General features: G+C 44.0%; 1 protein-coding gene across 5 annotated transcripts in view; it reads right to left on the bottom strand.

Annotated features, from left to right (window-relative positions):
- The window catches only part of PLCG2 (phospholipase C gamma 2), a 237264-nt gene that overhangs the window by 41167 nt on the left and 168565 nt on the right, over positions 1-27532 (bottom strand). For all 5 annotated transcript variants that reach the window (XM_082269676.1, XM_082269679.1, XM_082269680.1 and 2 more), the window contains exons 22-26: positions 23649-23758; positions 23454-23547; positions 19075-19141; positions 17020-17177; positions 8736-8838 (exon numbers count right to left, since the gene is read on the bottom strand). In XM_082269676.1, the coding sequence (XP_082125802.1) occupies positions 8736-8838; positions 17020-17177; positions 19075-19141; positions 23454-23547; positions 23649-23758 (532 nt within the window). The remainder of the gene's footprint in view (positions 1-8735; positions 8839-17019; positions 17178-19074; positions 19142-23453; positions 23548-23648; positions 23759-27532) is intronic.

The following is a 27532-nucleotide window of genomic DNA, read 5'->3' as shown; positions in this document are numbered from 1 at the left end:
TTTATTTATTTATTTCAGGTACTTATATAGAGCTGTCAATTTCCGCAGCATTGTACATTCACATCAGTCCCTGCCCTCAAGGAGCTTACAATCTAAGGTGACAATAAAAAATTGCAACAGCCACCATTTTATTCTCCAGGGTCTCTGCTTTCAGACAAATCTATAATGTTTGGGTTCTAAGTCATTTTCTAACAAAAAAGAAAAAAAAAACACACTTAACGTGTGTGAAAAAAGAATAATTAACCACGTATGGACCGCCCACCGTGTATTTACGTCAGTACTTTGACATTAAATACCGGGGTTATGGCAGCAGAAAGCAGCCAGAACCCCGGTATTTTTTTTAAACGGTGGGCGGTCCGCTTTAACATAAGGGTGGTCCCAGCGGTGGATTCGCCAAAGGATTACCTTTATGGGCGGCGGGAGAGGTGCATGCCCCCCGCCGCTTCCAAGTCGTATTCCTCGCTTACCGGACCCGTCAGTAGTGGGGAAAACGATCCGGTCCTCTCTTCTCTCAGGCAGGAAGTCAAGTGAGGGCAAGATGGCCTCCCACTCCACTCTATGGCCTTGGAGGACCGGAACAACATCATACGTCACTTCCTAGCAACAGCTTTAAAGAACCCATTTTTTTTCATCATGAAAAAAATTACTTTTTTTTTTTTCTTTTTTAGTGTAGATGTGAGATGTGAGGTCTTTTCTCACAATAAAGAGGACCTGTCCTGCTTATTTCTATTACAAGGGATGTTTACATTCAATAGAAATAAAGTGATCAATTTTTTTTTTTAAAAGGACAGTGTAAAAATAAAAAAAATAAAAGATAAAATAAATAGGAAAAAAAAAAATGTATCAAAGCGCCCCATCCCCGTTAGCTCGCTCAGAAGCGAACGCATATGCAAGTCGCGCCCACATATGTAAACGGTGTTCAAACTACACGAGTGAGGTATCGTCATGATCGATAGAGTGAGAGCAATAATCAAACATTTTTTTTTTTAAAAGGACAGTGTAAAAATAAAAAATAAAATAAATAGGAAAATTAAAAGAAAATGAAAGCGCCCCGTCGCCGTTAGTTTGCTCAGAAGCGAACGCATATGCAAGTCGCGCCAACATATGTAAACAGTGTTCAAACCACACATGTGAGGTATCGCTGCAATCGTTATAGTGAGAGCAATAATCAAACATTTTTTTTTTAAAAGGACAGTGTAAAAATAAAAAATAAAATAAATAGGAAAATTAAAAGAAAATGAAAGCGCCCCGTCGCCGTTAGTTTGCTCAGAAGCGAACGCATATGCAAGTCGCGCCCACATATGTAAACAGTATTCAAACCACACGAGTGAGGTATCGCCATGATCGATAGAGTGAGAGCAATAAACATTTTTTTTTTTTTTAAAAGGACAGTGTAAAAATAAAAAATAAAAGATAAAATAAATAGGAATATTAAAAAAAATGAAAGCGCCCCGTCCCCATTAGCTCGCTCAGAAGCGAACGCATACGCAAGTTGCGCCCACATATGTAAACGGTGTTCAAACCACACATGTGAGGTATCGCTGCGATCGTTAGAGTGAGAGCAATAATAAAACATTTTTTTTTTTTAAAAGGACAGTGTAAAAATAAAAAATAAAATAAATAGGAAAATTAAAAGAAAATGAAAGCGCCCCGTCTCCGTTAGTTTGCTCAGAAGCGAACGCATGCGCAAGTCGCGCCCACATATGTAAACAGTGTTCAAACCACACGAGTGAGGTATCGCCATGATCGATAGAGTGAGAGCAATAATCAAATATTTTTTATTTTTTTATTTTAAAGGACAGTGTAGAAATAAAAAATAAAAGATAAAATAAATAGGAATATTAAAAAAAATTAAAGCGCCCCATCCCCGTTAGCTCGCTCAGAAGCGAACGCATACGCAAGTCGCGCCCACATATGTAAACGGTGGTCAAACCACACATGTGAGGTATCGCCGCAATCGTTAGAGTGAGAGCAATAATTCTAGTCCTAGACCTCCTCTGTAACTCTAAACTGGTAACCTGTAGAAATTTTTAAAGCGTCGCCTATGGAGATTTTTAAGTACCAATGTTTGTCGCCATTCCACGAGCGTGCGCAATTTGGAAGCATGACATGTTGGGTATTTATTTACTCGGCGTAACATTATCTTTCACATTATAGAAAAAATTTGGGCTAACATTACTGTTTTCTTGTTTTTTTATTCAAAAAAGTGTATTTTTGCCCAAAAAAATCACTGTGCAAATACTGTGCGATAAAAAATATTGCACCGATCTCCATTTTATTCTATATATCTAATATATTATGTTTACAAGATTGGGAAATTCCCCTAGATTGGGACTTTATAGGCACAAAGACTAGAATATATAGAAAATTGGTATTTTATTAAACAATTATGCACAAAATAATATTGAATTTAAAAATATTCTAGTCTTTGTGCCTATAAAGTCCCAATCTAGGGGAATTTCCCAATCTTGTGTACTTTAAAGGGATGTGGCACTATATATAAGAATTCTGGTCATGAGCAAATCCTTGTAATATCTTATGTTTGGGGGTTCTATGTAATTTTCTAGCAAAAAAAAAAATACTGATTTTAACTTGTAAACAACAAGTGGTTAATACCTTGCCTGGCGTTCAGCTTCAAAAAATAAAAAAAATAAATGTCCGCATTGTTTATTTGTGATGATTTGCGGCGTGCGAGGAAAGGACGCCTCCATCCAATGTCATGTACACCTTCAGATATCTGTCACCTTCATCTGTTCCTACGTGAACTTTTTTTAATTGCCATCCCCCAAATCACTCGTTAGCCGACAGTTAAAATAATTGCATAATTAAATGAGTTATTTTAATTGGGTTCTGCCGGTGGAGGTGGCGTAGAATATATTTGTGTCGAGAGGGAAACAAATTCCGCCTGAGAAGCCGTCACTTTGTCCAGAAATACCTTCCTCCCCCCACAAACATTTAAAGCCGCCATCCTTCATCCGGCGTCCTTTATAAAGATTAGGCCTTGACAACCGCAAACCCAACGGTTTATTATCAGCAGAGAAAAGTCGCATTTTTTTTGGCCATTTTTTATACTCATGGTATGAAATCATATAAAAAAATCTTGCCAGACAATTAAATAGAACACATAGGGATCTATAAAACGTTTGTTGTACAAAAGGTGACACCCCATTCCCACCTGTCCTAATCAGGGCCGCTTATAGGGGGGACAACCAGTCCTCCTGTAGGGGGCCCGGGCACAAGGGGGGACCCCAACACCACGCGGAATTGGTGCAGTCGTACAGAGGGGAAATTACAGAAGGAAGCCCTGCAATGCTCTCTGCAGCAGCTAAAAGACAGTTTTTACCCCTCCTGCTAGCTTTCAGCTGCTGCAGGGAGAGACACAGACACAGGGCATCCTTCCTGTAATTGCTTCTCCAACACCGATCCCCCCCTCCCTGTTCTGCCTGCTTCTGACCCCCCTCCCCCTTTCACTGTGCCCCCCTAACCCCCCTCCCCACCTCCACAGCAGTGCTGCTAGCTTCCCTGTCCTGTAAAATATTTTTAAAAATCGTAAAAAAAAAAAAATAATAATAATAATTGTAAAAAATTTTAACATTAAAAAAAAAATTATTTAAAAAAAAATGTAAAAAAAAAAAAAAATTAAAAAAGGGCTAACTCAATACTTTTTTAAAAAAAATGTAAAAAAAATAATTAAAAAAAGGGCTAATTTACACAGGTTCTCTGTTATGTTTGTGTCCGCTAATAATGATTTTAGTGTATTTTTTGTCTTGATAAATTCAGAGGGGGGGGGGGTCTGTCAGGTAGGCTGTACGGGGCCCCGTTATTTCTAACAGCAGCCCTGGTCCTAGTTGTATTTAGAATATTATGATTATCTCCTATGATCATCGGCACCATCTAGTGGCCATAATGTTTTTTGTTTCCCTAAATGAGGTAATTACTACTTACCGATCAGGCTTTTTCTGAATTCACGTCTCCATTCCACTAGCATGTGCAATTTTAAAGCATGGCATGTTAGGTATCCATTTACTCAGCTTAATATTATCTTTTTTACAAAAAAATAAAAAAAAATTGGGGTACATATTGTGTTTTTTTTTTTCATTTATTAAAATTTATTTTTGTAGAAGAATTACTTAGAACTTGCAAACATTATACATTTTTTTTTATAGCAGAAACCCTAGGAAATAAAATGGCGCTTGTTGCACTTTTTTATGTCACACGGTATTTGCGCAGTGTTTTTTCAAACACAATGTATTTGGAAAAAAAAATATTTTATTAAATAAAAAAGAAAAAAAAAACACAATATGTACCCAAATTTTTTTTTGTAAAATGTGAAAGATGACGTTATGCTGAGGAAATAGATACCTAACATGTCATACTTTAAAATTGCGCTCGTGAAATGGAGATGTGAATTTGGGGGGGGGGGGGGGGGGCCTGTCAGGTAGGCGATTTCTGACAGCAGTCCTGGTATTAGTTGTATTTTGAATATGATGATTATCTCCTATGATCATCGGCGCCATCTAGTGGCCATAATGTTTTTGGTTTCCCTAAATGAGGTATTTACTACTTACCCACCAGGCTTTTTCTGGAGATTTTTGTTTACAAGTTTGAATCAGTATTTTTTGTAGAAAATGACTTGGAACTTGCAAATATTATACATTTTTAATTTTTCTTAGCAGAAAGTCTAGAAAATAAAATGACGATCCTTGCAATTTGGTATTTACGTATTTACACAGTGGTTTTTCAAACACAATCTATTTGGAAAAAATTAATTTTAATAAATGAAAAAAAAAATATGTAACCCCAATTTTTTTTGTAAAATGTGAAAAATTATGTTATGCGTAAATTAGTAAATAGATACCTAACATGTCATTCATGCTTTAAAATTGCGCACGCTCGTGGAATGGAGACGTGAATTCAGGGGGGGGGGGGGCCTGCCAGGTAGGCTGTATGGGACCCCGTGATTTCTAACAGCAGCCCTGGTCCTAGTTGTATTTTGAATATGATGATTATCTCCTATGATCATCAGCGCCATCTAGTGCTGATGACACAACAGACCATTGTTCTCTCTGAAATGATCATAGAGCGCCTGTGATCCTTCTATATAGGAACACAGGTCTCTATGATAATTTCACAAGTCCCTCCCCCCCACAGTTAGAAAACACCCCCTAGGCTCAAACTTAACCCCTTGATCACCCCTAGGTTAACCCCTTCCCTGCCAGTGTCATTATTACAGTAACAGTGCATATTTTTAGCACTGATTACTGTGGTAATGTCACTGGTCCCCCCAAAAGTGTCAAAAAATGTCAGTTAGGGGTCCGATCTGTCCGCCGCAATGTCACAGTCTCGCTAAAAATCGCAGATCGCCGCCATTACTAGTAAAAAATAAATAAATAAATAAAAATGACAGAAATCTTTCCCGTAGTTAGTAGACGCGATAACTTTTGCGCAAACCAATCAACATACACTTATTGGGATATTTTTTACCAAAAAAATGTATATAAAACAAAGGAAATTATTCAGCGCTATGATCAGTAAAGGAAAAAGCAAGCGGCTGTACACCGAAATAGGTCAAACCTAACAATACCTAGAAATGGCCAATGATAAAATATGGTGCAGTGCTAAAAATATACACACATATAAATATGTTTTAATATCTAAAATATCAATGTTGAGTATATAGTGTATATTATAAAGAGTCCATTAAAGTCCGCAGAGATTTGACAGATCTCCAGTGCAAGAAAGATGAGTTTAAACACCACTTGAAATGTGATTCCTTCACCATAGTGTATTGAAGCCTCTCACCTCCATCCTTCGACCACTAGGGGTCACTAAGCCTTTAAGATATCAATGAAGATAGCCAGAGGACCACCGTCAGTACATGATCTCCAAGACCACAGATGGACTCCAAAACGATCATCCCATAAAATACAGAAAGAAATCTAATGCTCTCCGTTTCAACATAAACTTTATTAAAAGCATAGAAGGTTCAACTCACATGGATGGCACTGTCACAGTGCTCAATGCAGGCATGTACAAGCTGGTAGCATGCATCGGAGCGCCGCGGGTGACGTCAGACTCCTCCCCCCGTACGCGTTACGTCAGTGGGCGTGACTTCGTCAACGGGGTAAGGAGAAAGACCGCACCCACTCCTATTTGTAGACAGAGAATCTTTCTGGATCTATCGCACAAAAAGTATTAGCACCAGTGGGACTCAACGTAGATTTTGATTTAAATTGTTTTATCTCCAATAGGTACATTTTTTGATTTTTATTAGGTATGGTTTCTTATTTATTTTAATATATGTTCCTTTTGAATTGCTATATATTTTTGTGTTAAAATTTTGATACTATATGGTATATTAAAATGGTGTATAGGTTTTATTAGGAAATTTAATGCAATTCAACTCGGAGCTCTGCGGATAGACGTCATACTCCTGCGGTTTTGTGACCTTTAAAAAAAGTTTTTCTTAAAATGTATATTTTTTATTGCGTCTGGTAAGCAGCTACAGTTATTGGCAATCTCATTATTTAAGCAGGATTTGGGAGTGCTTTTTAATGTTTGCATGTTAAGTGTAAGTTCATTTGAGTGTGAGGGAGTTTATCCGTGTTTAAAGCCCCTGCACGTTCTGAATAGCCAGCCTATATGTTGATATCCGGTGTCTACAGGATGCAGAGCTGGTTCCCGGCAGGGGGGTGGAGCGCTTGGTGTTCCTCCCTCATTTCCTGTATCAAGTATAGCGTCTGGTTGCTAGGAGATGACTACAAATAGGAGTGGGTGCGGTCTTTCTCCTTACCCCGCTGACGAAGTCACGCCCACTGACGTAACGCGTACAGGAGGAGGAGTCTGACGTCACCCGTGGCGCTCCGATGTATGCTACCAGCTTGTACATGCCTGCATTGAGCACTGTGACAGTGCCATCCATGTGAGTTGAACCTTATATACTTTTAATAACGTTTATGTTGAAACGGAGAGCATTAGATCTCTTTCTGTATTTTATGGGATGATAGTTTTGGCGTCCATCTGTGGTCTTGGAGATCATGTACTGACGGTGGTCCTCTGGCTATCTTCATTGATATCTTAAAGGCTTAGTGACCCCTAGTGGTCGAATGATGGAGGTGAGAGGCTTTAATACACTATGGTGAAGGAATCACGTTTCATGTAGTGTTTAACCGCTTGCCAACCGCCGCACGACTATTTAAGTCGGCAGTCAGCCCCTCACAGGCAAAGCGACGTAGGGCTACGTCGCTAGCCTGTGAGGGTCTAGGGAGCGAGCGCGCTCCCGCGTGGTCACGGACCCCCCCGCGCGTGTGCCCGGCGGACACGATGTCCGCCGGTCACTCGCGATCATCCGTTAGAGCGGGATAAAGACAGGCGGCTGATGTAAACAAGCTGTCTGTCATTCTCCCCTGTGTAAGAATAGCGATCATATGGTTCTACTATGTAGGACCTTTGATCACTGTTCCTGCACCTCAAGCCACAGCCAATCACAGTTAGAATCACGCCCCTAGGGACACACATAACCCCTCCCTCTCAAAAAAGTTAACCCCTTCACTGCCAGTGTCATTTTACAGTAACAGTGCATATGTATAGCACTGATTACTGCAGTAATGTCACTGGTACCCCCAAAAGTGTCAAAAATGGCAGTCAAGGGTCCGATCTGTCCGCCGCAATGTCGCAGTACTGCAAAAAATACAAAAATCGCAGATCACCGCCATTACACGTAAAAAAAAAAAACCAACAAAAATGACAAAAATCTTTCCCTTAGTTAGTAAACGCAATAACTTTTGCGCAAACCAATCAAAATACGCTTTTTGCGATTTTTTTTACCAAACATATGTAGCATAAAACAAATTGGCCTAAAATGTTAAAAAATTTAGATTTTTACATTTTTTTTGGGGAATTTCATATAAAAAAATGTGAAAAATATTGTTATTTTTGCAAAATTGGCGCTCTTTTTTTGTTTATAGCGCATGATCAAAAAATCGCACAGGTGATCAAATACCACCAAAAGAAAGCTCTGTTTGTGGGAAAAAAAGGACGTCAAATTCGTTTAGGTACAGCATCGCACGACCGCGCATTTGCCCGTTAAAGTCACGCAGTGCCGAATCGCAAAATAGGCCCTGGTCAGGAAGGGGGTAAAATCTTTCGGGGCTTAAGTGGTTAAACTCATCTTTCTTGCACTGGAGATCTGCCAAATCTCTGCGGACTTTAATGGACTCTTTATAATATACATTATATACTCAACATTGATATGTTAGATATTATACATGTTTATATGTGTGTATATTTTTTTAGCGCTGCACCATATTTTATCATTACCAAAAAAATGGCCTAAAATGACGAAAAAATTTTTTGGGGCAAATGTTTTACAGCAGAAAGTAAAAAATATTGTTTTTTTTTTTTTTTTTTCAGAGTTGTCGCTTCTTTTTTTGTTTATAGCGCAAAAAATAAAAATCGCACAGGTGATCAAATACCACCAAAAGAAAGCTCTGTTTCTGGGCAATTTTATTTGGGTACAGCGTCGCACGACCGCACAATTGTCCGTTAAAGTAACGCAGTGTCGAATCGCAAAAAATTGCCTGGTCATTAAGGGGGGGGGGGGGGGGGAATCCTTCCGGTGCAAAAGTGGTTAAGTGGAAGTTTTTTTGTGCCCGGAGTCCAGCTTTAATTTTTGCACGCTCTAGGAGAGGAAGATTGCGGTTGTGTGACTGTGTCTATTCCCACCGCGGCCGTACCTAGGTTGTCTTTGCCTTCACTGATGGGCTTGCAGTAAATCACCAGGTCGGACAGCTCTCTGGCAATGACCTGATTCTTCTCCCACGTCTTGATGAAGAAGTCCTGGAGGGAGATCACAGGAGACAAATGACGACATATATGGGACACGTTGGAGGAAATTTATCATTGCTTCATTAACTAATTAGATATAAAAAAAATCCTAATGAAACAAGTAAACGATGATAAAACAATGTATCATTAGGGGAAAGCTCACATCTGACTCTAGTGGAAAAAGGATGGTGGCACCTCCGGGGTTATCGGACCCTGCGGGAAATGCCAGGAGATCACACATGGACATCTAGTGAAGTACGGCAGATTAACAAGGATGCCGAAAATTAGAACATGTTCTATATATCCTTATTACTGGCAAAGCATGCTGGGACTTTTAGTGACACCAATTGTAAAGATCATTAATAAAAGCCCTAAGAGATATACATAGAAATCTGAACTAAAGGGGAACACAAGCTAAAACATTTCTGTGTTGGATGGTGTGAACCTCTTCCAGGCTGCTGTCTGATGCCTCCAGGAGATTTCCTATAATTTTCCTCTCACAGAGGCGGTTTTACAGCTCATGGGTCTCCAATGTGAGGGGAAGAGTGCCCCATACCTGGTGTCAGTGGGAGGAATAGTGACCCATCATTGGTGTCAGTGGGAGGAATAGTGACCCATCATTGGTGTCAGTAGGAGGAATAGTGACCCATCATTGGTGTCAGTAGGAGGAATAGTGACCCATCATTGGTGTCAGTGGGAGGAATAGTGCCCCATCGTTGGTGTCAGAGGGAGGAATAGTGCCCCATCGTTGGTGTCCGTGGGAAGAATAGTGCCCTATCATTGATGTCCGTGGAAGGAATAGTGCCCCATCATTGGTGTCAGTGGGAGGAATAGTGCCCCATCATTGGTGTCAGTGGGAGGAATAGTGCCCCATCATTGGTGTCAGTGGGAGGAATAGTGCCCCATCATTGGTGTCAGTGGGAGGAATAGTGTCCCATCATTGGTGTCAGTGGGAGGAATAGAGCCCCATCATTGGTGTCAGTGGGAGGAATAGTGCCCCATAATTGGTGTCAGTGGGAGGAATAGAGCCCCATCGTTGGTGTCAGTGGGAGGAATAGTGCCCCATCATTGGTGTCAGTGGGAGGAATAGAGCCCCATCGTTGGTGTCAGTGGGAGGAATAGTGCCCCATAATTGGTGTCAGTGAGAGGAATAGTGCCCCATCAATGGGGTCAGTGGGAGGATTAGTGCCGCATCATTGGTGTCAGTGAAAGTAATAGTGCCCCATTATTGGTGTAAATTGCAGGAATGGTGCCCCATCATTTGTGTGAGTAGGAGGAATAGTGTTCCATCATTGGTGTCAGTGGGATGAATCGTGCCCCATCATTTATGTCACTGGTAGGATCCTGTGCTATTGTTAGTTTTGATGGCAGGAATGGTGCCCCATTGTTGGTGTCAGTGGGAGGAATAGTGCCCCATCATTGGTGTCAGTGGGAGGAATAGTTTCCCATCATTAGTGTCAGTGAGAAAAAATAGCGCCCTATCTTCTATGTCGGGAGGGGACGGGGGGACGGTTGATCTGCAGAATGCAAGTCATCAGGGTCAAGTAATTATTTATTCCACCTATGAAAAATTGGATTTTTGACTTACCGTAAAACCCATTTCTCTGTTGTTCATTGATGGACACAGCTCCTGGTATTCATAACCATTGGGTTATACTGTCCCCTACAGGAGCAGGACATTAGGCAGAAAAAAGTTCTGGCTACACCCATGGAGTTATACTCCCTCTCTCTGCTATAGCCACCCAGTTTTGTAACAAGCAGTGTCAGGAAAATTTTAACTCCACAGAGGGGTGGGTGCTGTGTCCGTCAATGAACATCCGAGAAATGGATTTTACGGTCAAAAATCGCATTTTCTCTTTTGTTCATTGACAGACACAGCTCCTGGTATTCATAACCATTGGGGCGTCCCAAAGCAGTGTTAAACATGAGGGATGGGAACAATCAAAACATTTCCCAAGGCTGAACATTAGCCAACCAGGCAACAAGGGCTCAACCAAACAACTGGAGCCCACCTGAAAAAAACAATACACCCTCAAAGAGGACCAGGTCTTCAAACAGCAGCCTTCAAAACCTTGCAGCCAAAGGAAGCATCCGCAGATGCCAACACATCCACTTTATAAAACATTGTAAAAGTGTGCACTGACGACCAGGTGGCCGCCTTCCAAACCTGCGTCACTGACGCCTGATGACGGAAGCCCAGGAGGCACTAAGCGCCTTAGTAGAGTGCACCTTGACAGGGAAAGGAAGAACCTGACCCCTGATGGAATAGGCCTGAATCACCGTCTATCTGATCCATCTGGAAATGGTCGCAAAGGAAGCGGACAACCCTTTCCAAGGTCTATCCGTGGACACAAATAGAGAGTCTGACTTCCTGAAAGACTCCGCAGGTGCACCCTAATTGCCTGGACCACATCCAAGGCATCCAAGGCAATTTCCTTCGGATGTTTAGGCCTGGGACACAGGGAAGGCAACACAATGTCTTCATTCAAATAAAAGTCAGAGACAACCTTTGGAAAGAACGACGGACAGGGGCGAAGAACCACCAGGTAAGGTGAACAACATGATAACGCCAAACACCCTGTGCGCAGAAGTGATAGCCACTAAAAAGGCCACCTTCTGAGACAATATAAGCAGGGGAATCTCCCAAATAGTTTCAAAAGGAGGCTTCTACAGAGCTGAAAGCACCAAATTAAGATCCCAAGGGGGCAATGGAGCCAGCATTGGAAGAACCAAATGTCGGACACACTGAGGAAAGGTACGCACCGGGGAGTGTGTGGCCAAAGGTCGTTGGAAGAAGACCACCAAAGCCGACGCCTGGCCCTTAATGGTACTTAAGGCCAATTTCTGTTCAACCCCCCGTTGAAGGAAGGTTAAGATCCAAGTCACCGAGAAGGATCGAGGAGGAACCCCAAGAGAGTCACACCACGTAATGTATGTCTTCCACATACGATGGTAGATCTTCCTAGAAGTAGATTTCCTAGCTTTCAACAAGGTAGGAATCCCCGACTCAGATAAACCCGTATCCTTCAGCACCTGGCATTCAACAGCCAAGCCGTCAAAGCCAATGACAGTAAAGCAGGATTGAGGATCGGTCCTTGGGACAGAAGATCCTCCCTGAGAGTAAGCTTCCAAGGAATGTCGGCGACCAGCCCCACCAGATCAGCGTACTAAGCCCAGCGAGGTCAGTCTGAAACCACTAAGATAAACAGAATTTCTTCTGCCTCGATATATACTGCATATAATTTTGGGCAGAAGCTTGAGAGGAGGAATGGCATAAATCAGCTAATACTGACCCCACGGAGCAACCTGGGCATCTGTGGCATCAGCCAGAGGATCCCTTGACTGAGCCACAAACCTCTGCCCCTTTCTGTTAAGCCGAGACGCCAAAGATCCACCTCGGGGATGCCCCATCGGACACATAGCTGATGAAACACCTCCAGATGAAGGGACCACTCCCCGTGGTCCAACGCCTGCCGGCTGAGATAATCCGCCTGCCAATTTTCCACCCCGGGAATGTGTACTGTGGAGAGGACTGGAACGAACCGTTCTGCCCACCTCAGAATGCCGGCTACCTCCAGAGCCACCAGGACACTTCTTGTGCCCCCTTGATGATTGACAAGAGCCATGGCATTGTCCGATTGAATGTGCACTGGACAACCCTGAAGACGATCCGTCAAATGATCCAGACACAGTCTAAACGCTCGGAGTTCCAAGACATTGATCGGTAGTCTGGCTTCTTCCAGCGTCCAGATCCCCCGAGCAGAATGCTTGCCGAGGACGCCTCCCCAGCCGGACGGGCTGGCATCCATGGTGACCACTGTCCAATACAAGGGGAGGAAGGATTTTTACCAGCCGATGCGCCAAGGAACAAAGCCACCACATCAAGGATTCCCTCGTTCCCCGATTTAGCCTGGATCTGATTTTCCAGAGACTAGGGAGTCTTGTCCCATTTGGTCAGAATCTCCCTTTGCAAGGAACTCATATGGAACTGTGCAAACGGAACCGAGTCGAAGGTAGACACCCGCATGCAAGTCCAGAGGGACGACCATCTGTTGGACAGCAGGAGGCGAAATGCAGCCTGCAATTTTTGGACTTTGTCCAGAGGAAGGAGCAAACCATAGCAAAATGGCCGCCGGAGTATACAAACATGGTCACTGTGTATAGAACACACAGGTTACAAAAAAATGGCGGCCCCGCACGGCACCACGAGGCATACAGGGACCTTGGATTGGGAGACCAGGCCTCAAGGACAGATCCAGAGAGTAGCCCCTGCCAGGTACAACCCCACCGCACAGTCAATCGTCTGGTCGTCCATCTGATCAGCAGCACCCCCGGCCCTCATCGCCAGTCAGCGCCCTGCCCCCACCCCTGGAAAGTGGCTGGACCACCCAAACAGCCCCAGCGTATGTGGAAGGGGGATCAGGATGAGGGACTCAGCAAGGGGGGGGGGACCTACTGCTTGCGGGAAGGAATGGAACCCGGGGGTCCGACTGTCCCAAGGTGGGGCCCACGTCTACCCCAAAATACTCCAGGGGGAGAGGGGGGACAGCTACTCACCATACCAGAAACCAGTTGGGCACCACTCCAGACAGAACCCCTCTCCAATCGAAATGGGGGGCTGTCGGCCAGGAGGAACGCAGCGACTCGGGCCAAGACCCGATCATATGCGACCTCACGAGGCGTATAATTCGCAGGGCAGCCCCCTTCCAGTGGGGCTATGTCGCGGCTGACCTAGCGCGGAGCTGAGGTCTGCGTGGGCTCGCTGGCCAGACTGGAGTGACCATTGGATCTAGTTATCAAGCCGGTCGCCCAGCCTGCCAGTTGATGATAGGTCTCACAGGAAAAATCCAGGAGGAAAAAATTTCCTATCTAAAAAATGTTGCCAGGACCAAAGATCCCAGCAAGGAACTAGGTCCTTACTCCTGACTAGGCAGAGAGAGGGAGTATACCCCATGGGACTGCCCATGGGTGTAGCCAGAATTTTCTTCTGCCTAGTGTCCTACTACTGTAGGGGGCAGTATAACCCAATAGTTATGAATACCAGGAGCTGTGTCTGTCAATGAACAAAAGAGAAACTCGTGTTTAGTAAACACCCCCCCCCCTCCCCCCACCACTTGCTCTGGGACATTGATGGTCTTCTTGTTGGTTAAATATTTTTCGATGATTTAAAAAAAAAATACTGCATTTGGCCACTAGATGGCACTAAGAATCATAGAACTTCCCTTATGATACTTAGCTCCATCTAGTGGAAAAATGCAGTATTTTACATTTTAAATCAATGAATAGTAAATGAGCAACACAGGAAGTAGGTTAATAACATTTGTTTTTTTGTTTTTTTTGCCCTATTTTCACATAACGAATGTACATGCATTTTCAATGGGCGGATTGTTATGTGAATTTTTTTTTAAATTTCCACCCCTTTAAGTTAAGTTGCAGGAACCCTGACAGTTTAATGACATTTCCTCTATAACACCTAAGTAATGCAATACTAATTGTTGGCTGTTGAAAAGTAAGAACCCTGCCATACAAAATAAAGAATAAAAAAAAAAAATCCACCCACAAATTGAAAAATTAAACTGCAAATAAAGTGACTTTTTTTTTCTACCGCCGCGCTTTAGAACCATAAATATGTATGCGGGTTGTTGAAGTCAATATAGAGAGCAATTTAAAATGTATAATATGCCAATTGCCGTGTAAAATATTCCTGTCGGTGGCAATCAGCACAAGAGGGTGATGTCAGCGTCACTTAAATCCAGATGTTTCCATTGGAGGGATGATTGAAAAGTAATGGCGGTTATTAAAAACCAGATAATATCATTTCCTGTAACCCTTTCACCACCAGGGAGCAAGGAACCCAGCAGATCCTTCACCCTCCCACTTCACGCTGTGATGGCCGAGCACCAAGCAACGAGCTGGATGCAAGAATATCAAAGAGAATGTAAACCCAAAAATGAATCTCCAATATAATTGGCGTTTTGCCTCACTGAATACATTTTTATTAAGCTGATGAATTTTGGTGACATTGTTACAAAGTTTCTTACTTGTAGCTGAAGCCGGTCAGAGATTTGGGAAATGTAATATACACTATATGTTTGTAGAGATGGATTCTTCTGGGACAGATCAGAAGAATCGCTCTGATCCATCCTGGAAGAATCACTCCGATCCATCCTGGAAGAATCACTCCGATCCATCCTGGAAGAATCGCTCTGATCCATCCTGGAAGAATCGCTCTGATCCATCCTGAAAGAATCACTCCGATTCATCCTGGAAGAATCACTCCGATCCATCCTGGAAGATTCACTTTGATCCCCCCTGGAGGAATCAGTCTGATCCGTTCCGGAGGAATCAATCTGATCCACCCCAGGAAAAATCGCTCTGATCGGTCCCGGAAGAATTGCTCTGACCCGTACTGGAAGAATCGCTCCAAAACGTCCTTAAGTATCGCTCTAAACCCGTCCTGGAAGAATCACTCTGATCTGACCCGGAGAAATCGCTCTGATTCATCCTGGTAGAATCACTCTGATTCATCCCAGAAGAATTGCTCCAATCTGTCCCAAAAGAATCGCTCTGATCTGTCCTGAAAAAATCACTCTAAACTAATCCCAGAAGAATCGCTCTGACCTGTCCTGGAAGAATCACTCTGATCCATCCCAGAGAAATCGATCCGATCAGTCCCGGAATAATCCCTCTGACCCGTCCTGAAAGAATTGCTCTGATGCATCCCGGAAGAATCACTCTGATCCGTCCCGAATGAATGACTCTAAACGGTCCTGGAAAAATCGCTCTGATCCGACCGAGAAGAATCAATCTGACCCGTCCTGGAAGAATTGCTCTGATCCGTCGTGGAAGAATCGCTCTGACCAGTCCTAAAAGAATCGCTCTGACCAGTCCTAAAAGAATCGCTCTGACCAGTCCTAAAAGAATCGCTCTGACCAGTCCCGAAAGAATCCTTCTGATCCGTCCGGAAGAATCGTTCTGACCCATCCTGAAAGAATCACTCTGATCAGTTGTGAAAGAATTGCTCCCAAAACGTCCTGAAAGAATCGCTCTCAACCATCCTGGAAGAATCACTCTGATCTGTCCCGGAGAAATCGCTCTGATCCATCCTGGAATAATTGCTCTGATCCATCCTGGAAAAATTACTCTGATCTGTCCCCGAGAAATCAGTTCGATCCTTCTTGGAATAAGCACTCTGATCCATCCTGGAAGCATTGCTCTGATCTGTCCCAGAAGACTCCCTCTGATCTAATCCAGAATAATCACTCTAAATCCTCCTGGCAGAATCGCTCTGATCCGTCCCGGAAAAATCACTCTAAATCATCCCGGAAGAATCTCTCTGATCTATCTCGGAATAATCGGTCTGACCTGCCCCCGAAAGAACTGTTCTCATCTGTCCTGGAAAAATCCCACTTGACCCTTTCACCACCAGGGAATAAGGAACCGAGCAGATCCTTCACTCTGTCACATGCTGTGATGGCCGAATACCGGGCAACACACTGAACATTAAAGAGCATTTAAACCCAGAAAATATTTTTCCTATATAATGAGCGTCTTGTCTGAATACATTTTTCATAAGCAAATTAATTTTTGTGACATTGTTTCAAAATCTCTTACTTTGAGATCTTGCAGGAAACAACGCTTCCTTCTGGAAGGGGACAATGCTATACCAATGCCTTGCAGTAGGTGGCAGCATTGTTAGCTGGTCATGTGTGCCCCTTTAGTTGGCCATTACATTAGGGCAGGGATATGCAAACTGTGGCCCTCCAGCTGTGCCTGTTCCAATACTACAAGTCCCATTATGCCTCTGGATGTCATGCTTGTGGCTGTCAGTCTTGCTATGCCTCATGGGCCTTGTAGTTCTGCAACATCTGGAAGGCCACAGTTAGCATATCCCTGCATTAAGGGGATTTTTTATGTATCTGCTTGCTTATGCTGACAGCGCCTTCAATCAATGCCCCCGGCACTGTGACCACATTGTCACCAATCACAGATCAGGAGCTGGTAGAACGGGCCCCCAATCAGGTGATCATTGTGACTGCCAATCACAAGCCTGGGAATCCCAGGAAACGCCTCCAGCATTTAGATCTTATTAAAGGGCAAGCAGTTCTTACTAAGAAGATCAACAGCCATGTCAGGTAGAAGAAAAATCCCACCCAGAAAACTTTTCTGTTCCAATAAACTCCCAGCACTCACCTGCGCCCCCTTCTGGTGTACAACGTGGTGAATGTTTTTATACCATTCAAACAATTCTTCCACTTTGTCAGTCGCAAAATCCACAGAAGGTTCCTCGGGGTTCTTGGATTCCAGAGTCAAGACGTACATTTTGTTGTTCTTCCCATGCGGAAGTTTCTCTGAAAAAAAAAAAAAAAAAAGATGAATTTCTCCTATTGGCACCGATTCCCAAACATTTCCCACATCAAGTCCGTTAGATCACTTTAATCACTTCAGCCCCGGATGGTTTTACCCCCCTTAATGACCAGGCCATTTTTTTGCCATTCGGCACAGCGTTACATTAACTGATAATTGCGTGGTCGTGCAATGTGTACCCCAAAAAAAAAATGTATGTCTTTTTTTCCCCACAAATAGAGCTTTCTTTTGGTGGTATTTGATCACCTGTGCGATTTTTATTTTTTGCGCTATACACAAAAAAAAAGCGACAATTCTGAAAAAAAATCAATATTTTTCACATTCTGCTATATAACATCCCCCCCCCCCCCAAAAAAAAAATTTAAAAATCATAAATTATAAAAAAAAGATCATAAAAATAAAAAAATTTATTTTTTGCGCTACAAACAAAATAAGAGCGACAATTCTAAAAAAAAAAAAATAAATAAAAAACAACATTTTTTTACATTCTGCTATAAAACATCCAATAAAAAAAAAAACAAAAGAAAATCGAATTTTCTCAATTTAGGCCAATTTGAATTCTGCTACATAGCTTTGGTAAAAAAAAATCCCAATAAGAGTATATTGATTAGTTTGCGCAAAAGTTATAGCGTCCACAAACGATGCAGTATTTTTATGGAATTTTTATTTATTTTATTTTTTTACTAGTAATGGTGGCAATCAGCGATTTTTAGCGGAACTGCGACATTTTGGCAGACAGATCGGACACCTAACTGACATTTTTGTCACTTTTTGGGGACCAGTGACACTAATACAGGGATCAGTGCTAAAAGAAAATGCACTCTCACTGTCCTAATGACACTGGAAGGGAAGGGGTTAACATCAGGGGCGATCAAAGGGTTAGGTGTGTTCCTAGGAAGTGCTTTCTAACTGGGGTTGCAGTGACTGGGGGAAGACAGAGATCCGTGTTCCTGCTTAGCAGAAACACAAAATCTCCATCTTGTCCCCTTGCAGAACAGCAATCTGCCTTGTTTACATAGGCAGATCGCTGTTCTGCCTCCCCCGAGGATGATCGCGGGACATGGGGTCTGCCAAACCTGTTGATTGACATCTCCGCTAGCCAATCACGGAGTGATCGCGCCTCCGCCATCTAGTGGCTATTGAATGAAACGACGTACATGTGCGTCGTTTCACGCAATAGCACCTCTTTGACGCAGTATATACACAGCGGCTGGTCCGCAAGTGGTTATTGACTTCATCCTTTATTCTATCTATTTGTTATATATACAATAATAGAGTATATATATTTTTATCTATTTATCTATATCTACTATTTACAATATTTTATATGCTATATATCTATTTATATAAGTAAAGCTCTGTGTAAAATGATGGCGCAATAAATAGATCTGTAATAAATAAATATTATTTATCTAATTATCTATATCAACTATTTACAATACATTATCTATCTATCTATCTATCTATCTATCTATCTATCTATCTATCTATCTATCTATCTATCTATCTATCTATCTATCTATCCAATATCTATCTATTTAATATCTATCCAATATCTATCTATTTAATATCTATCCAATATATATCTATCCAATATCTATTTATCTATCTATCCATCTATTTATCCAATATCTATCTATCTATCTATCTATCTATCTATCTATCTATCTATCTATCTATCTATCTATCTATCTATCTATCTATCTATCTATCTATCTATCTATCTATCTATCTATCTATCTATCTATCTATCCATCTATCCATCTATCCAATATCAATCTATCTACCCAATATCTATCCATCAAATATCTAGCTATCCATCCAGCTATCCATCCATCTATCTATTCTTCTGAGAAGCAAACAAGTGTCGGTTGTACTTACTGATGTCATAGGTGCCCAGATCCAGGATTCCTCGGCACATGGATCCCAGGGGACTGTCCTCAACGATCTGCCAAGTTAGAAAATCTCTCAGTCACCGTGTCAGAAGAATTTGGCCATAGATGACACACAGACCCCAATCAGCCCAACAACCCAATCTGATAGCTGGCCGGGAATGATACAATGTATACAACACTTAAAGGGACACATTCCATTTCAGCAACTACAATCTCATCGTCTCATTTTCTGAAACATGACACACACAGAGCCTTAAAGTGGTTGTAAACCTTCAATTTTTTTTTTTTAATAACAAACATGTCTATACTTACCTGCTCTGAGCAGCCCCGATCATCTTCTTCTAGAGTCCCCCGGCGGCACTCCTGGCTCCTCCTCTTCATCAGGGGCTCCCACAGAAAGCCGCTTTCACTGGGGGCACCCAAGTGTGCTCGCTCCTGAGGCCTGCTGCTGTGTCCATTGACACGGGACAGCGGGCCTCACCCCGGATTTGATTGACAACAGCAGGAGACAAAGGCCAATGAGGAGAGAAACAGCTGTGTCAGATCAGATTGGGTTCAGGTAAGAAAAAGGGGGGGGTGGAGCTGCAGCAAAATCTGTTCTGTAAGAATCGTTCTGATCCATCCTGGAAGAATCACTCCGATTTGTCCCATAAGATTTACTCTGATCCGTCCCTGAAGAATCACTATGAGATGTATTAGAAGAATCACTCTTGGAAGAATCCATCTGATCTGTCCAGGAGGAATCACTATGATCTGTCTTGGAAGAATCCCTCTGATCTGTCCAGGAGGAATCACTATGATCTGTCTTGGAAGAATTACTCTGATCCGTCCAGGGGAAATCACTATGTTCGTCCTGGAAGAATTGCTCTGATGCATCCTAGAAGAATGGCTCTGATGCATCCTAGAAGAATGGCTCTGATTTGTCCCAGAGGAATCACTATAATCTGTCCTGGAGGAATCGCTCTGATCCGTCCTGGAAAAATTATTCTGATCTGTCCTGGAAGAATCGTCTGATCCGTCCTGGAAGAATTACTCAGATCCATCCCAGAAGAATCAGTCTGATCCATCCAGGAGGAATCACTATAATCTGTCCTGCAAGAATCGCTTTGATCCGTCCTGGAACAATCGCTCTGATTCATCCCAGAAGAATTGCTCTGATTCATCTCCAAATATTCGTTCTGATTTGTCCTGAAATAATCGCTCTGATTCTTCCCTGAAGAATCGATCTGATCCATCCTGGAAAAATAGATCTGATCCAAACTGAAAGAATTGCTCTGATTCGTCCCGGAGGAATCACTATGATCCGTCCTGGAAGAATCGCTCTCATCCATCCAGGAAGATTCGCTATAATCTGGCCTGGAAGAATCGCTCTGATCTGTCCAGGAAGATTCGCTATAATCTGGCCTGGAAGAATCACTCTGATTTGTCCCGGAAGAATCACTATGATCTGTATTGGAAGAATCACTCTGATCTGTCCAGGAGGAATCACTATGATCTGTCTTGGAAGAATTACTCTGATCCGTCCAGGAGGAATCACTATGATCGTCCTGGAAGAATTGCTCTGATGCATCCAGGAAGATTTGCTCTGATTTGTCCCGGAGAAATCACTATAATCTGTCCTGGAGGAATCGCTCTGACCCGCCCTGGAAAAATTATTCTGATCTGTCCTGGAAGAATCGTCTGATCTGTCCTGGAAGAATTACTCTGATCCATGCCAGAAGAATCAGTCTGATTCATCCAGGAAGAATCACTATAATCTGTCCTGGAAGAATCGCTTTGATCCGTCGCGATTCATCACAGAATTGCTCTGATTCGTCTCGGAATATTCGTTCTGATTTGTCCCGAAATAATCGCTCTGATTCTTCTCTGGAAAAATCGATCTGATCCAAATTGAAAGAATTGCTCTGATCCGTCCTAGAGGAATCACTATGATCCGTCCTGGTAGAATTACTATGATTGATCCCAGAAGAATCGCTCTGAACCATCCAGAAAGAATTGCTCTAATCTGTCCTGGAAAAATTGCTCAGATCCATCCCAGAAGAATCAGTCTGATCCATCCAGGAGGAATCACTATAATCTGTCCTGGAAGAATCGCTTTGATCCGTCCTTGAAGAATTGCTCTGATTCATCCCAGAATTGCTCTGATTCATCTCCGAATATTCGTTCTGATTTGTCCTGAAATAATCGCTCTGATTCTTCCCGGAAGAATCGCTCTGATCCATCCTGGAAAAATCGATCTGATCCAAACTGAAAGAATTGCTCTGATTCGTCCCGGAGCAATCACTATGATCCATCCTGGTAGAATTACTATGATCGGTCCCAGAAGAATCGCTCTGATCCATCCAGAAAGAACTGCTCTAATCTGTCCTGGAAAAAATTGCTTAGATCCATCCCAGAAGAATCACTCTGATTCATCCCAGGAGATGAACTCTGATCCATCCCGGAGGGTGTACGGTGCTTGTTCAGCTTTTCATTTTTTCACGCCTGTGCTCAGACTACTTGGCAATAAAGTAAACCATCCCTGACCTCTGGAGCTGCTTGCACTGTGAATTAATTCATTCTCAAAGGTACTCACTGATCAACCAGAGAGTCTAGAGTTGTATTCTAGTCAGTTTCTAAATCCTATTTACACTATTGGGTTACATAGGTTGGTGCGATGCCATGCCATTCATCCTGAATAGCACCCCAATGAACTTTGTCCATGTACTAACGTGCGTTGCGGTGCACAGCTGGAAATGCGACATGCATGATTTTTGATGCATTGGGCAGTGGATTCAAATAAATGAGCAGCCGAGCACAATGCACATCAATCTGAGACACAATAAATGTTAACATGCGTGTTTTAATGCACTGCAGCAGAGCAGGCTGGTGTGAATGAGGCCTTAGCCTAGTCCAGATCTTTGAGTGTCGGAAACGCACAGAGAAATGCGCTGTACTTTAGCAGAAGTGTGGCGGTGCCATTAACGGTTAATAGCACCCCCGCGCATCTGAAAATGTGTGCTTTCACGTAGGTCAAACTGCATGGTGCCGCAGCACCACACTGTTGGCTGCAGCGCATTTTTGGAAAGAGTCAGGGACTTCTCTTCCATGTTTTTCCCGTGTAGATGGACTGCCTTACATGCAACGCATGGGAGCACCCACAAAATTGCAGTGTTTCATCGTACCTGTAGGGGGAGCTGTGATTTCAGTGTCTGGGTTGTGAACTTTAAGGATGAATTTCTCCACATTGGCTATAGCTACAGAGGTGAATGATGGCTTGTTTAAAAGTGCCTTCACATCAGGTTCAGAGGATGTGAATGGTTAAGTGTGTGTAGTCTGGCCACAAGCTTAGGGAATTTGGTTATAAGACCCAGCATTACATCATAAGGGGGGGTCACCTATGATGACCCTAAGCTATTTAAGAAATGTCAGACGGTGGAGCAGGCAGTCGGCAGGAGCCTGTGACAAGACTGGAGGTTTTTTTTTTTTACCTTTTTTTCTGGTCGGGTGGTGGCGTGAGCATCGTGATCAGCGATGGATCCACACTGGAGGACTTTTTTGGAAATTTTTTAATAAAGGAATTGTCAAAAACTTGTGTTGTGTCTTTATTCACTTTTAACACTTTTATGGTGAATGGGAGGGGGTATATGTGTACTATGTACCCCATACCCACTCACATGGGGGGGGGGCAGGATCTGGGGGCCCCCTTGTTAAAGGGGACTTTCATATTCCGATAAGCCCCCCCCTGCCAGCAGACCCCCAAAACCACCACCCAGGTTTGTGGGGAAGAGGCCTTTGTCTCCATCAATATGGGGACAAGGTGCTTTGGTGGTGGTGGGGCATGTGGCCTGGTATGGTTCATGAGAGGGGGGCCTTTTTCTGGCCTGCTGGGCTGCATACTCGGATAAGGGTCTTGTATGAATTTGAGGGGGGGGGGTGCCCACCCATTTTTGTTTTTTATGCCCACCCCATTTTTGTTTTTTATGCCCACCCCATTTTTGTTTTTTACATTTTGGCGTGAGGTTCCGCTTAAAATGCATACCCAAAGGACCTGGTATGGATTGGGGGATTTTTTGTCCTGAATTTTTTTATTGCCGGCATTCTTTTGCTTACATTTCAGCTGTCAGTGGTGAAGCCCGCTGACAGCTGATGAGTCATCGGTTGTTAAGGACGCGGCGGCTGGCTTCCCAGGCCCGCTCCTTAAAAACCAGCTGTTCTTTACACAGAATTGGAATCGGTCAATCATTTTTCGACCGATCTGATCTGAATTCGAATCTCTGAATAACCAAAAATTCATCCAAATTTACATTCAGACGGAAACGAATTGCATGTCTACTCATGACTCACACCCGTTTTTTCTCTTTGTATTGCCTGTAGCTGTGTTACCTGGTTAGCGATAAACTCCTCGTTGGTTGAGATGTCCTCCACATAATTGGAGGGGAAGAAGTGCTGAAGTTTATCTCCGTAGTCACCCTTCCACCTGCATCACAAGAGAAACAATGTTGCACAAATGTACAATCCCAAAATAATCCCCACATTCCAATATAATTAGCAATGAATAAATCCATAACCGGTCCTCACCATCCATCGGAGATCTTCACCACGTTGTGAATGACGGCGCCCGTGCAGAAGCTCAGCTCATCCGGTCTGGTAGCAGAATAGTTATATAAAGCTATAACTGTCCCTTGGGGCTTAGAAAAAAAAGAATATATACAAGGGTAAGGGGCTAGCAGGGCAAATGTAGACACTGCAAGCTAAATACACTGAAACATACACACATCCAAGGAGGTGACAACATTTTCCCTGTTCGAGGTAAAGGTTAAGTCTGGGCTATTGTTTTTGCTAAAAGCTCTTGGTGCAATATCCACCCCCAGGGACATAGATAAGGGGGGGGGTCAGGGGGGTCAAAACCCCCCCAGAGCATCCTGCATTATGTCCCTGTTAGTGGCAAAGTGTAGCGTGTGTTGTGCTGCAGCTGCAAACCCCTTCTCCAGAGCTGTCCCCTGTAGTAACTCCTTTTCACCACTAGATGTCCTCAGTCTTTGGGGCTGAGTAAGACCCAGTGTCATTTAACCTGGAAGACTGAGGACATTCTGTGAGTGCAGAGGGTAATGGACATACTCCATGGGTCAGGAGGTAAGGCAGTGCTGTATTTTGGCCTAGGCCAACAAGGCCCAGGCCTAGGGCGGCACTTTGCAGGGGGGCAGCAAAAAAGCCACCCCCCTCCACCTGAGACTCTATTGGCCACTGGTTGCCAGAGCCGCCTCTCTCATCCCCCCTCTCTCTCACCCCCCCCCTCAACCCTCCCTCTCTCTCTCTCTCTCTCATCCCCCTCTCATCCCCCCTCTCTTATCCCCCTCTCTCTCATCCCCCCTCTCTCTCTCTCATCCCCCCTCTCTCTCACTCATCCCTCCTTTCTCTCTCTCATCCCCCTCTCTCTCTGTCATCCCCCCTATCTCTCTCTCATCCCCCCTCTCTCTCTCACCCCCCCTCTCTCTCTCATACCCCCCTCTCTCATTTCCCCTCACCCACCCCCCTCTCTCTCTCCCTCACCCACCCCACCTCTCGTGAGATCTCAGGGGTTCATGCTGGGACTTGTAGTCCTTCAATTTTGGAGGGAGTCACATCCGTTATAAAAAGGAGTGGGGCAAATTTACATAGGAGGTGGAGGGGGGGGGGGGGTGCGCCCAATTTTAGTCTTGCCTAGGGCAGCACAAAACCAAAATACACCACTGAGGTAAGGTCAAGGGCCGGCCCTACCATTGGACCCAGGCAGAACTTGGAGAGGGACAGCAAATTGACTCCCAACCAAGATTGTTTTTTCAGAAGTTTTGTGGGCCATCAGTTTGCGGCGCGCTAGGAGCGGCATTTTCCTATCTCGTACTGCTGCTCATAGTACAAACTGATTTGTATGAGGTGGCGGAGCGTCTCCTCCGGGGAACGTTCCTCACGTGATCGAGGTGTGCGCAATGACGTCAGCCATCAGCGCACTCCATCTCACGCAGGGCAGGCTGGATCTTCTAGGGCGGTGACTGGAGTGACAGGAGGATTGAGGACAGAGAGCGGGTGTATTGTGGACGGCCCGTTGGTGAGTTATGCAAGAAGATAACAGTATATATAATATTTTATAAATGTTATATTTACTTATATCAAATAATGGATGTGGGGGCCTTTTGTTGGGGCGTGATTTTTTTTTTAGGAGGGGGCAGCATTTCATTCTTGGACCCAGGCAGTACAAGGTGTTGGGCCAGCCCTGGTCAGGTCCATGGCATGTACGGCTCGGAATCCCCTGACCTCCAGGCTTATTGGTCCAGAAGTGACAGCCTTCTGAGTTTGACCAAACCCAAATTCAGGCCAACTCCAAGCTCATCACCAATGCCAAGCATCATTTACCCGGTTCCGGACCGCCCACCGCCGATTTACTGCAGCAGGGCGGCCCTCCTGCGCGAAATGACGTAGACCTACGTTGGTCGCACGCCTGCAGCTAGGGGGCGAGCGCGCACCGCCGGCAGCGTGCTCCTGCCTCTACTCGGCAGCCCGGACTCCGATGCATGGGTCAGGTGGCTCTGATTGCTGCCTGCCACCCGCGATCGCTCCCCACTGAGAGAGAAGAACGGTCAGCTATTGTAAACACAGCAGACCGTTCTTCTCTCTGGAATGATCACAGAGCGCCTGTGATCCTTCTATATAGGAACACAGGTCTCTATTGTTATCCCATATGCCACGCCCCCCCACAGTTAGAATCACTCCCCTAGGCTCACATTTAAAGCGGTTGTAAACCCTGTAAAAAAAAAATAAAAAAAAAAAAACCTGCAAGACAAAGGCATAATGAGCTAGTATGCATCGCATACTAGCCCATTATGTTTAACTTACCTTAAAACGAAGCCCCGACACGGACCCCCGGACATCGATGCGGGCGCTGCCATGATCCCTCGTCGTCTCTTCCGGGTTCGGCGGCTCCGGCGCGCTGATTGGCCGGAAGAGACGGCTCCAGCGCGCTGATTGGCCGGAGCCGCGACGACGTCACTCCCGCGCTTGCGCGCGGGAGTGATTTTTCCGGCAAGCTCCCGGCAAGTTAATTGAAGGTCCCCCCGGACCTTCAGAGCGCATGCGCCGCTCGCTCGAGCGGCTGCATGCACTGTAAATATCTCCTAAACCGTGCCGGTTTAGGAGATATTATTTGTACCTACAGGTAAGCCTTATTATAGGCTTACCTGTAGGTAAAAGTGTAAAAAAGCGGGATACCACCGCTTTAACCCCTTTAACACCCACAGTGTTAACCCCTTCCCTACTAGTGTCATTATTACAGTAACAGTGCATATTTTTAGCACTGATTACTGTAGTAATGTCACTGGTACCCCCGAAAGTGTCAAAAATGTCAGTCAGGGGTCCGATCTGTCCACCGCAATGTCGCAGTCCCACAAAAAATCGCAGATTGCCGCCATTACTAGTAAAAAAACAAAAAAAACAATAAAAATGACATAAATCTTTCCCGTAGTTAGTAGACGTGATAACTTTTGCGCAAACCAATCAAAATATGCTTATTGCGATTTTTTTTTACCAAAAATATGTAGCAGAAAACAAGTTGGCCTAAGATGTTAAAAAATTTTGATTTTTACTTTTTTTTTTCGAAAATTTCATATAAAAAAAATGTGAAAAATCTTGTTTTTTTTTTTTTTTAAATCGTCAAATTTTTTTGTTTGTAGCGCAAAAAATATAAAAATCGCACAGCTGATCAAATACCACAAAAAGAAAGCTCTGTTTGTGGGGGAAAAAAAAAGGACATCAATTTTATTTGGGTACAGCGTTGCAGGACCGCGCAATTGTCCATTAAATTCACGCAGTGCCGAATTGCAAAATAGGGCCTGGTCTTTGAGCAGCCAAATCCTCTGGGGCTTAAGTGGTTAAAACGAAGCCCCGACACGGTCACCCGATCACCGCTGAGGGAGCCGTCATGTGCCCTCGGCGTCTCTTCCTGCTTCGGCGCTGTGAGTGGCCGGAGCCGCGATGACGTCACTCCCGCATGCGCGCAGGAGTGACTTTCCGGCACGGATCCGGCAAAGGGCTCTGAAGGTCGCATGCAGGACGAATATCTCCTAAACCATGCAGGTTTAGGAGATATTAATTTTACCTACAGGTAAGCCTTATTATCGGCCTTATTATAAGCTTACCTGTAGGTAAAAAGTTGAGTATACTACCGCTTTAAGTTTTTCAAGTCTAGTTCAGAGTCTGCTTTCTGTTAACCATGGGGGTGCTTCCTGCGAGGTGTTATTAACTTTAAAGCGGAGTTCCACCCAAAAGTGGAACTTCCGCTTTAGGTATTCTAACCCCCTGACATGCCACATTTGGCATGTCATTTTTTTTGGGGGGAGCGGGTACCTAGTTTTGACAGGTACCCGCTCCCACTTCCGCTCGGAGCGCCGCGGCGCCCTGAACGGAAGTTCTCCTCTACCCCTCCCTCCCTG

The sequence above is a fragment of the Pelophylax lessonae genome (genome assembly GCF_965119305.1).
Source record: "Pelophylax lessonae genome assembly, chromosome: 10".
NCBI classification, from domain to species: domain Eukaryota; kingdom Metazoa; phylum Chordata; class Amphibia; order Anura; family Ranidae; genus Pelophylax; species Pelophylax lessonae.
Note: the sequence above shows the minus strand (reverse complement) of the source record. Positions and strands in the feature narration are given on the sequence as shown.